At 36.2% G+C, this 13019-nt stretch overlaps 2 protein-coding genes across 2 annotated transcripts; both read left to right on the forward strand.

Moving 5' to 3' along the window:
• The first annotated feature begins 434 nt into the window (after positions 1-434).
• On the forward strand, positions 435-1373 carry LOC136268823 (holothin acyltransferase-like). The gene has a single exon (XM_066064286.1). It carries the CDS (start codon positions 435-437, stop codon positions 1371-1373), a length of 939 nt encoding a protein of 312 aa, XP_065920358.1.
• A 7260-nt stretch (positions 1374-8633) lies between these two features.
• On the forward strand, positions 8634-9832 carry LOC136268417 (holothin acyltransferase-like). The gene has a single exon (XM_066063754.1). The coding sequence runs from the start codon at positions 8790-8792 to the stop codon at positions 9729-9731; it is 942 nt and encodes a 313-aa protein (XP_065919826.1). The 5' UTR covers positions 8634-8789; the 3' UTR covers positions 9732-9832.
• Positions 9833-13019: the final 3187 nt, after the last annotated feature.

The following is a 13019-nucleotide window of genomic DNA, read 5'->3' on the forward strand; positions in this document are numbered from 1 at the left end:
ACGCCGAATGCGTGAGAGTTGGCATGTCTGGTGAAAGTGAAGTACAGATGTCGCTAAGGGTCCACACTTTGTATTCCCTTAAGAACAGTTGTCAATATGTGAAATGAGAAGACTAAAGCAAGTAGCAGTGAAAGAATATCAATAGTCTTGCCTAGAAATTTCGTAGAGTTAATACTACAGATGTTGAAACTGGTTAATTCGGCGAATGGGTAATAATCATATTGGTGGAATCTTATTTTCACAATCAGAGCCAAACCTTAATTCGCCAAATTAAAATCCTCGCCAATTAAACCACGCATGAGGGCGGGTCATTTTACTGTCATGATCATCACTGATGATCGAGCTAAAGTCGAGGCTAAAGTCGAGGCTAAAGTCGAAGCCCTATTAGGAGTCAGATCCGGACGAATTTGGCCTGAACTGGAACTTCATTCAACATGGCAAATTTTGTTGTTGAAAGAAAATCTCCACAAGAGTTGACACAAGAAGATATAGAGACGTTGGTGAAGTGGACAACGGACGCAGGATGGGATCCTCACGTGCGCCCAAGCGATATCAGCCATATGTACGGCGGTCCACCGTATTTGAATGCTAAGATCTTCTTTGGTTTTCTTGACGGCAAGAGGATAGGGCATGTTGCATTGATTACAGTTGGTAACAGCACTGACGTCATGGAATATATCACAATGTTCATTATGGATAAGCCACTACGGGGTAAGGGATATGGATTAAAGATTTGGAATGCTATGTGGGAGTGCAGAGACACTAGCGCTAACACTTATTTAGATGCTGTCACAAAGATGTCGTCCAATTATGAGTCAATGGGTCTAAACATTGTTGAGTGGGACAACAGAGAGTACATAATACCTCTGTCAGCAATTGCAGTGAAGTACAAGATGACTGAAAGAATTGGGAATGTCTTAACTAAACCATTAAGTGAAGTTGAACTTGACAAAATTGTTGAGTACGATGCAATGGTATATGGTATTCGTCGGCCAGTCCTCATCAAGAAATGGACAGCAGTTCCTGAAAGTTTTACATGGGTGGGAGTAAATGAGAAAGGTGATGTTGTCGGGTGTATCACCATAAGAGAGGGTGCAGATAAACAGGATGCCATTGTTGGTCCATTGTTTTCAGACAACTTGGAGATTGCTAAGAAGTTGATGTACATAGCAGCCCAAACTATGAGCAGCCAGACATCATCAAAGAACCTAAGAATATTAATGTGTGTCCAGACACGTGAGTCAAATGCCATTCAAATGATTGAAAGTGATTTTGGAGTTAAGTGTTGTGCTAATTTTCTTCGCATGTGTAGCAAGAAGTCCAAAGTTGATATAAGCAAAATTATTTCAATACATTCACTTGGATATGGCTAAATTTATCTTTGCAATGAAGTGTATGTTACAGTATGTGTGTGGTATGCATAGCGTGTGAACTTTTGTAGTAACCTTTTTAAACATGCTTTATGTAACAACTTTAAACAGGCTGTAGGACCAGGTATCCTACAGACCTTCACCACTTGTGCTGCAAAGCCTTAATAAAATCTACTTAATCATAGATAGATTTATGGTTGCATAATGGGACTGCTGCATGCATGTAAGTAGAATATTTTCATTTATCAAATACACAAGAGCTGAGACTATAACATAAGAGATTGGAGCTGAGTCGATTTTGCTATACAGACATCAATCTTCATTGAGTCGCTGCGAGTACTCATTGCATTGATGATCCCAGCTGTGTGGCGCTTTCAGAATAAATTAAGTCATACTTGTCCATCTAGCTATACTTATATAATGGTTCAGTACCATATTCATGTACACGGTGCAGGGTTATAGGAGGAATCTAAGGTGTTGATATGGAGAAGTCTGCATATGCAAGTGCGTGTGCTACACAGAGACTGACTCATATGTAATAGTTATACCATGGTACCACTGGCAGCTGCAAGGGATTTTACTGAAATATACATTCAAAATCTGAGGGCTGCTGGTGTATGTCCCAAGCAGCCATAGTATAAGTAATACATATCATGCATGCACTCACCTATAATAGGTCTGTTAATTTGTTTTATAAACTGGTATCTGATGATTGATTGTAGTTTTAAAAGCATGGGCTAATATAATAACCCTCAGAACATTATTTACCATGCATAAACACACAATGTTAGAAACTTACAGTATGTTATGTGGGTAAGCGGTTTGAAGTATTATTTTACTCTATTGCAGTACATTAAGACTACGTATATAGGACCAGGTATCTTAAAGACCTTCAGCACTTGCACTATAATACCTAATTTTAAAAAAGATAGACTGCAGTTAGCTGTATGTGCCTCTTTTCTATGCAAGACAAGGAGAGCCCTAGCTTCAAGTGTGGTGTACTATATGAAATCACTTTTAGTGATTGAAAAAAGTGTTTGTGGTTGAAAAAATGTGTTTGAGCAAATTTTATGTGAGTCCAGTAATCCAGTCCAGTAGTCCAGTCCAGCGAATGGATACACCCGATATTAGCCCGGCACATTTATGTGGAACAGTGTAGTGTTGTTTTAGTATGGAGTTTTAGTTTTAGTTATAGTTGTAACCAGTTTCATCAATAATTTTAGTTTTAGTTTTAGTTATAGTAATTTTTCTTAATTCTTTTTAGTTATTGATTTAGTTATGGTTATTCACTCTTTGTTGTTTTAGTTTTAGTTATAGTTACAGTTAAAAACATGAAAACCTTTTAGTTTTAGTTACAGTTTTAGTTATGTACATGAAAATGTTTTAGTTCTAGTTCTAGTTCTAGTTAAAAAGTTGAAAACCTTTTAGTTTTAGACACAGTTTTAGTTATATACATGAAAATGTTTTAGTTCTAGTTCTAGTTCTAGTTAAAAAGTTGAAAACCTTTTAGTTTTAGACACAGTTTTAGTTATGTATCTGAAAACCTTTTAGTTATAGTTTTAGTTGTGCATAAGAAAACCTTGTTTAGCTTTAATAGTAAGCACCAAGTGACTACATTTTATGTGAATGAAACTCTTGTTATAATTTCAGTACCATTTTTCCAGCTTAGTAATACAAAATCTTTGAATTACAAGACCTGTCAATTTTTTTATAATATAGATTAATACAACACTTAATACAGTGCATTTGACGCAATCTCTGTCACAGGTATTCCTTATTCTTTCTTAGTAGAACTTCCCTTTCCAAGCTACTATCTGTTGCGTTTGCCAGATGTCGATTCCCCACTTGTAGAAAATACTCTTCCAATAGGGGCTGTTGAAGCACACTGTTAAAAATAAAGAGTAACCACCACTCTGAGAGTTCCCAGTGTAGGAAGGATTTAACACCCCATGGAGAGTAACCAACACTCTGAAGAGAATAACCATTACTCTGAAGAGTAAGCGACACCATCTTCAGAGCATGTGTTACTCCCCAGTTACTCCTTTAGAGTAACGGTTACTCTCCAGGGGTGTTAAATCCTCCCTACACTGGGAACTCCTTGAGAGTTGTGGTTACTCTTCATTTTAACAGTGCAGGTATGCATAAATGTAGCCATTAGCTAAAAGCATTAAATTACAGTGACCATTAACAAAAACGGTTAGCATACTATAGGCCATCACTGCTACCTAGTACCTACATTACTGAGTTCGTGAATTTTGATCAAACAGTTTTTATTAGTTATAGATTTAATAGTATGTACGTAACTATATGATATAGATATTTTAGTTGCATTTAGTTTTAGAAGTAGTATCAAATACATTTAGCGAGCAGTTACAGTTTTAATAATAAGATCAACTTGGCAGTTTTAGTTTTAGTAATAATATAGATTTGATTTTAGTTATAGTTATAGTTTTAGTAATTATATACATTTGTTTTAGTTATAGTTTTAGTTTCAGTGATTAAATACATTTATTTTTAGTTATATTTATAGTTTTAGTGATTATATACATTCGTTTTAGTTACAGTTTTAGTTTTAGTTAACTTAAATATATTCACCTTACTAAAGTACTTTTAGTTTTAGTTACAGTTAACTGAAACAACACTAGAACAGTGTTAAAATAGAACTTGAATCTTTGTACAGAGGAGGTCATGCAAAAAATCTTGAAGTGTGGACTACATGGAAACTGACTTGTACAAATGGCAGACTCTGTGTGATCAGCGAGTCTTTAGTCCATCTCGTTCTCATCATGATTTTGTGCATATGCAACCTGTTATAAATATAGCAATCTAGAGGTTGGAACTGTGATGGTGGTTGAAAGGTTTCCGTTGTGGTGTTTATTTGTTGTTTGGCTACAAGTTCAGTGGATTGACATGCCCGATACATGTGGGAGTATATTATTGAAGATTATGGAAGGTTAGAACACAGTTGGTATTCCGTTGCAAACGATGCGATTCAAATAAGATTTAAATGTTTTGAAGTAGAACATTGCACTCGCTTGATAATCAGTCCCGTGTCTTCGTCATAGATGTATTTTGTATTATTTTCTACTTCTATTATCCGGTAATGTTCAACTGAATCAAGTCCAGGGCCTAGCTATCATTTTCCGTTCCATCTGCAAAAAGCCAGTCCGAAGCTGTCAAGCAGCCTTGCAGCGTGACAATTGTTTATTATGGTCTCATACTGCTTGCATTGGTGTGAATAATCAGCTATATAAGGAATTTCAAACAAAGACCGAATTTTCCTGGAAAGTGTCCTTCCTGTTTATTTGCAATTTTGCCCAATTTAGCCAGAAGTTCATGACATAAACACTGAGATAGAGGTGCCACATAACACATTACCTCGTCTTTTAATGGAATCAGAATTGTACACCATAACATACAGGGAATTCATTCCGGCAAAGATGACTGAGATTTCTCAATGGCAAATGAGAGTATTAATAAAAATGTCAGAGTTTTGTTTTAGCGAAATATGGATCTCTCCACAAAGCCCTCCTATTAACGTGAAAGGTTTTCATACTTTTTTCTCCACTACATCATCGTACCGTTATGTCATCAGCTAAATCTATGAGATCTAAATATTATCCTGGGTCATGCTAATTTCAGAATCTTTATCAATCGAAAGACATTCACTATGTATTGATATTGAAAATAATTGTCAATTATTAGATGTATCTTGCTGCCTTATATACTATGCAAACATTCCAGATTAGCTATCGTTAGTGTTTATAGATCTCCATCTACCGATGTAAAAGTCTGTTTAACTGAACTTAGTATTGTTTTTGCACAATCATTGTCTTTAACTAAATATGTAGTTGTTGGAGATCTCAACATAGATTTACACAAAAATACAGAAATACAATTAAAAGAACTATGTGGAATTATTATCTGATTTTCAGTTTATTCAGCATAATGGTGAAGCATCACGTGTTACCAAAACATCTGCAACTTTAATTGATCATGTATTAGGTACACCGGTGCTATAAGTTGTCTTGATTTTTATGCTCCTCTTCAATTATCATCTAAGAAGAAGTCAAGATATCCTACCCTATGGATGACACCTTCTCTACTATCAGCTATTAAGAGTAAGAAGCTATAGCTATGGAAATTTCAGACCAATCTCTGTAGTTCCCATAATTGCAAAGCTTCTTGAAAAGATTGTGGCTTATCAACTTAATTCATATTTTGAAAAGAATGGTTTACTGTTTGATTATCAAGGAGCTTATAGAAGAGCTGGGCCAGGAGATCTACAGAGCAACTATTACTAACTGCAATTGACACTATTGTACATGTAATTGATATATAACAAGGCTATTGCTTGTGTTGCTTTCCTTGATGTAAGGAAAGCCTTTGACTCTCTTGACCATGTTATTCTGCTTCAGAGGCTTAACTCTCTTGGTGTATGTGATGTCAAACTAGCATGGTTCACTGATTATTTAAGTGAACGTTTTCAACGTGTCAAGTTTAATGGAAAATATTCTGATTGGGGATTAGTTAAAGGTGGTATACCTCAAGGAAGTGCCTTAGGACCTCTTTTGTTTTTAGTGTACATGGACGAAATGTCCTCAGGGGTGGTTTTATGAGGGTTTCTGGGGTTTCCAGAAACCCCCTCTGAAATAGTGCGCGCCCCTACCATTTGTCTGGGTGATAAAAATTACAAAGAGTTATACATACTGTATTATATTATGGCTTTTCTATTGGCAAAACTTCATAGTTTTGCCTTTGAAATCACCTTCAGAGCATTCAAAACTACGTAGTGACCTTTTTTTTGGTCTTCAACTTACAGCTATAGGCTGAAGTTGCAACTCCAGAGAACCTGAAACCCCCTCTGAAAGCTAGATCCACCCCTGGTCCTTATATGTTAAACATGGTAAACTCCAGTAATTTGCTGATGATACAGCTATATTTGTTCTGGTATCAATTATTCAGATGTTCAAAGGCAAATGTGTGAGAATTTGCAGTTTCTATCATACTGGATTTCAGAAAGTAGGATGAAGCTGAGTTAAATGTGAAGAAATGTAATGCAAGCCAAAGTCTGTTCATGATGAATCACCTCCAGTGTTTTCTGTTGAAGATGATGTTTTAAAAGAAGTTATAGCAATCAGAAAGGAATTGTGTTTGATAACAAGCTTAATACCATACCTGTTTCAGTGCCCATACAAAAGTCTCAATAGTAGCAGTACAATTTATCCTGTATTTCATTGGTAGCAGTGAAAAAGTTGTAATTGCAATTTCATTGGCTAGAATTTATGTTAACAATGTAGTGCCAATTAGTGTTGACGCATGTTTAGTACATAGTGACAAATTGCGTACATCAACGCTAATGCACAGCATACGTATATGCAGCGAGTATGGTATTAATTGGGAATAGCATGGGTATAGCAGTGAAATTTGGGATAAATACCACGAGTGTTGTATTGGAAATGGTATTTATCCCAAATTTCACTGCTACCCATGCTATTACTAGTACAAATTGGAGAGATCAGATATCTCAAGTATGCAAAAAATGTCTTATTACCTATTCTGGATTAACTCTAATAGAAAATCACTTTCAACTACCATCATTAAAATGCTTATTAACTCTCTTGTGATATCACATCTAGATTAAGCACTCCCCGTGTGGGGACCACCACTCACACAGAACCTAGTAGATAGATTACAACATCTGCAGAACTAGGGCATACATACAGTTTACTCTTTATGTAAGTATGATCGTGTATCTAAGTATCATAACAATCTATCATGGCTACCAATTAAAAATCATATTCGCTATCATTGTCTCTGTGCTATGCACCATTATCACTATTCTCAGGACAATGTTATTCCTCTAGATCCTCCTATCTTATTTGGTTCATAATCACAACACACGGCACCCCACAACTTATGCAAACACCGAAAGATGTCATTTAACAACTACACAACGATATTTTAGAATCCAAGCAATTAAATGGTAGGATCAATTACCTAACAATTTATATATCAATAACTATCAAGAATTTACTTCTACTTTACATCACCATGCATTTACTTACTGATTAAGTTTACGTCACGGTCCTTTTGTAACATATACTACATGTATGTATGCATGTAATGTATGCATGTAATGTATGTATGTATGTATGTATGTATGTATGTATGTATGTATGTATGTATGTATGTATGTATGTATGTATGTATGTATGTATGTATGTATGTATGTATGTATGTATGTATGTATGTATGTATGTATGTATGTATGTATGTATGTATGTATGTATGTATGTATGTATGTATGTATGTATGTATGTATGTATGTATGTATGTATGTATGTATGTATGTATGTATGTATGTATGTATGTATGTATGTATGTATGTATGTATGTATGTATGTATGTATGTATGTATGTATGTATGTATGTATGTATGTATGTATGTATGTATGTATGTATGTATGTATGTATGTATGTATGTATGTATGTATGTATGTATGTATGTATGTATGTATGTATGTATGTATGTATGTATGTATGTATGTATGTATGTATGTATGTATGTATGTATGTATGTATGTATGTATGTATGTATGTATGTATGTATGTATGTATGTATGTATGTATGTATGTATGTATGTATGTATGTATGTATGTATGTATGTATGTATGTATGTATGTATGTATGTATGTATGTATGTATGTATGTATGTATGTATGTATGCATGTATGTATGTAAGTGCTGCGTATGTATATTATGTATATGTATGAATGTATGTACGTATGAACTGTGTATACTCCTCCTATATGGAAGAATGGCTATGCCGAATATTGGAGTTTAAAATCAAATTCAAAGTTCAATTCAAAATTCAAATTGCATAGCCTGAGTTCCACTACAGGTCACGATTAATGCTTATCAGTACTTATTTAGAATTCTATACCACACCGCATATTGTCTCTCACCAAGGTGGAGTCCCTTCAGAAAGCTCTGAGAACTTATCTTTTCTTGTTTCTGTGCTTGTTTTTTAGTTATCTGTATAATGTAAACTGTGTAGTCAGTGTTATGTATCATGTTGTTTGTACCTTGGGGAAGCACCCTTGTAGCTAGCTACAGGCTGGCCTTTTGGTGTAACCCTGTCTTTTGAGATCATCAAAAGTGTATATTATCTACGGTATAATTGTCAAGTCCTTTAGTGATATCGAACCATCGATAGATTTGTCGCGAAATTAAAGTCTAATATGTCACGTGCAGTAGCTCTAAAAATTTCGCACGTAGGAATCATTTCTTGTCACGCGAGTTTCCAATCGATACATTCACCTTCACTTGGGCTCGAACATTCGCTCATCTGGACAGCCTGACATTAATATCACGCGCCGGACTCAGTAAACCCCCAAGTTGCACGGATCCGCGGCATGGCGAAATTTGTTATCCAGCAAAAATCTCCGCAAGAATTGACTCAAGAAAACGTATCCACATTGACGGAATGGACCACAGACGAGGGATGGGGTCCCCATCAACGCCCTTTTGACATCAGCCATATGTACAGCGGTCCACCATACATGGATGCCAAGGCTTTCTTGGGGTTTCTTGACTACAAGATGATCGGACACGCTGCATTCTTTACTTCGGGGAAAGGCGGCATCAGCACCGACGTCATGGAATACATTACAATGTTCATTGTGGAGAAGCCATTTCGAGGGAAGGGGTATGGTTTAAAGATTTGGAATACTATGTGGGAGACCATGGACAAAAATGCTAACATTTGTTTAGATGCTGCCCCCAATATGGTGACTAAATACGAGTCAATGGGTCTTAAACCTGAGTGGGACAACAGAGAGTATATTATACCTCTGTCGGCAATTGCAGAGAAGTATAAGATGACTGAAAATATTAGAGATGTTTCCACTAAACTGCTTAGTGAAGTTGAGTTCGAAAAATTTGCAGAATACGATGCAAAAATATATGGTCTTTGCCAGCTAGTCTTCATCAAGAGATGGTCGACACTTCCCAACAGCTTTACTTGGGTGGCAGTAAATGGAAATGGTGATGTTGTCGGATATATTACCATAAGAGAGAGTATAAATAAACAAGATACCACAGTTGGTCCTTTGTATGCAGATAACTTGGAGATTGCCAAGAAGTTGATTTACACAGCGTCCCAAACTATGAGTAGCCAGACATCATCTGTGAAGAATTTAAGAATGTTCATCCCAACAGGTGGATCAAATGCCATTCAAATGATTGAAAGTGATTTTGGAATTAAATGTGGTCCTAATTTTGTACGCATGTACAGTAAAAAGCACAAAGTTGACCTAAACAAAGTCATTGCAATAAATTCACCAGGCTATGGATAAACTGTGGTCTCTTGCGGTGAACTATCTGAATATTTCTAACTGAACACTTGCCAATAACTTAACCAGTGTTTTCATGCTGTACAAATAGTCCCATTGTGCTACATTTTGGCATTGCATGTAAAACACTATAGAGAGGGTTTCACAGCTATTATTACAATTATTAGCACCACCATCATTGAGGAGATCTCTTTGATTTGACAACTTTATAATCACCCTAGCAGACTTTTAAAGGCCACACACTTATGCTAGGCTGGTTTTGCATACATGGATTTCACTTCTTTTTTGTACTTAAATACCCTGGCAAAGCCAGTCAAAAACTGTGTTACCCATTCTTATCTACAGATACTAATTTTTTTACCTACACACATTGATGACAGCATCTCTGGCAAGGATTTCTTGTAGACAATTTGCTCCAAGAAGCCGTTTAAGTGCAACACACAGTTAGGCGCCACCTTCGATAAGTGACAGTGTTTGTACCAGCTTACTAAGCCTAATTAGCTCAGTAGTAGCCCTTTGTCATTCAAATTAAAACTACATGGCATCTCCCTCCTGGGAGGTACAATTGTACAGATGGTCCAACTAAATTTTTAGGCAAGCTAATTGATGTATCAGTGCATTCCACTAAAGTTGCAACTGGTAAGGCTATGGTTGATAGACTCACCTACCCTCCTTGACCAAGTTGACAGAATGTGCATGTTTACCAGGATACTAAGTGTGGATTTATTCGAATTACATTCATTCTAGTGTTCATTTTCATCTTGCAGTAGAGAGAATTTGGCAACCAAATATCTTAAACAGTTGCTTCATTTACCTTGAAGTGCTTCCAGAGTCATCCTTACTGTGATCACATAACTGCACAAGTATGCATGCCTATGATAAATCTTAAGCCATGCTATTGTTGATCACAGCATGCTGTACACTGACTATATAGTTGGATATGTCAGAGCTATACGGTACAAAGTACATTCAATAGTAAGGAAACAATACATTGGTGTTTGCTAACTCTGATAATGTGCTAACTGACTATATACTTATAACAGCTATATTGTACATGACTGACTTTGTAAACAGGCCTGTGAAAACCACAAAGTCACTCCATCACTTAACAGGTCATATGTGAATATAGACTTGCAAAAAGGTACCTATTGACTTTTCCAGTTTCCACACATCTTACTTACCAGCAAACAAAATGATGTAACACTTGACTCCTTTTGCTGATTACCTTGCTTTAGTATCAAAATGCAGCCAGATACTGTAGCTATATATACAGTTATGCAAAACTTCCAGCAATTTTATGGCATGAAAAGTTATGAAGCTTCATGGTTCAAAAAAGGGTCTGTGAAAAAGGTACCTTTTTTACAAATCCAGTCACATATACTAAAAGGTTAATCTGTCTATAGCATAATTGCATGAATTGTTATCTGCCCACGTTTACACAGACCCAGTCACAATTATTAAATCACTAAGGTGTTAACACCATTCCCCCTTTGTCATATGACATAAATACACTACAATGCTGGATTCCCATAACCCAATTACTGTGAGTTCCAACCATGCACTGTTGGTGCAGTCACCAATCTGGCATCAAATGTATACGAGAACTAACAGTGCACCTGTTGCACATGCAGCTAATGACCATTTTGTCCTTAGATTTTGCTAAATATACATTAATGTTGTGTAGTCACTAGGAAACTATCTTGTTATACATTAAATAGATAACTTAAAACTATCACTATGGACAAAAATCAAAGCATGAAAATCATTCATTGCATGGCCTCGATCTGCACACAAAAAAATAATGGTTGTATGAATTTCATCATTCATTGCATTCTTATCAATGATCAGTTGGTTACAATAACTCTAAACCAGTTTGAGTAAGCCTAATTTTATTAGTTGAATGATGTAACTGTAAACTATAGTCACTGTAAAAAATTAGTAGTGGCTTTCACTACTAATTTTTGCCACAATACTAAACATTTTTGTGTAGTGACATTCACTACTTTAACCCACACTACTCTTTTGTAGTGACCCTAGTGAACCACTACAAAATTAGTAGCGAGCATAAAAGTAGTGAGTTTTGTGGAAGACGGAATTATAGTAGTGACTTCACTACTATAATACTAGGGGGTTGAGGCCCCCCTAGCTCTGCTGAGGGGGGCTTAGCCCCCTCAGAATGATATCACGCCAAAATTATCCTTCTTGGAGCCGTGGGGCTGAAAACCGATCGATATAGTAATAGAACACTCAAATACCCTAATAGAGCAGTCAAGGCCTTCATAAAAACATGTTCCTAAAAGTACTTTTAAAAAACAAATATTAAAGTTTCCTATACAGCAGGAATCGAACCATGAGGTACCTCTTACTAGCTTTGGGGGTTGGTGTCTTACCACTGTATCAAGTGTTTCCAGGTGGCTATAGGTTGTTTTGTAGCTACTGCTTATAAATGCTATATGTTCATTAACCCTGTATATAGTCAACAGCTAAAAGCTTTGCCATGAGGTTTTTAACTGGCTGTTTTACATAAATAGTTTTGACTAAAAGGTGGTGTTTTAGTTAAAATGCTTTAAATTGTACGGCCTATAAAATTAATTTTGGTGAACTTTCAGACATTGTGAAAGCTAAAATGGCTACAGTTTCTGGAGGGCACCGCGGCAGCCCCCCAGACCCCCTGCTGCCAGAGACTCTATACTCCAGTCAGCCCCCCCCCCCCCCCCCCCTTATATCAACTACTTCCTCTGCCACTGCTTCACTACATTTAGTAGTGACATTCACTAGTTTGTTTTTACTGTACATGTGTTGTGCAATTACAAATACTGATTATATTAAGGCAGTCATAACACGGAGTGCAATGGGAGGAGTCAAATGAAACTTGGCATATGATTTTGTCTCATGATAGGTTGCTTCTGTGCCAAATTTGAGGACGTTTTGGAAAATTTTCAATTTTTTAATTGAATGACTGAAATATTAGAATTTCCTGAGTCAATATCCTAAATTGCTCAATGCTGACAGACGTCCAGCTGGTGATTTTGAGTAGTCCATGATAAGGAGAAACATTTTGTAGCATAAGGTAAACTATATAGGCCATACTGCAAGCTAGGTTCACCCAAATAAGCCCTTTCTTCTGCTGGACTATAAACAAGCAACCAACCAAAAAGGAAAAACTAGGATTGGATTAGGGATCAAAGAAAGAAAAAGTAATGAAACCGCAAAGGAATAGCTAATACAGTAATAGTTGTGAAACAAGGAAGGTTGCCTATACCTGAAAAATAATATACTATAGTGGACATT

This window comes from Dysidea avara, chromosome 10 (assembly GCF_963678975.1).
Source record: "Dysidea avara chromosome 10, odDysAvar1.4, whole genome shotgun sequence".
Classification (NCBI taxonomy): domain Eukaryota; kingdom Metazoa; phylum Porifera; class Demospongiae; order Dictyoceratida; family Dysideidae; genus Dysidea; species Dysidea avara.

Coding starts and splice junctions, on each gene's coding strand:
- LOC136268823 (XM_066064286.1), top strand. CDS start 435: ATGGCAAATTTTGTTGTTGAAAGAAAATCTCCACAAGAGTTGACACAA.
- LOC136268417 (XM_066063754.1), top strand. CDS start 8,790: ATGGCGAAATTTGTTATCCAGCAAAAATCTCCGCAAGAATTGACTCAA.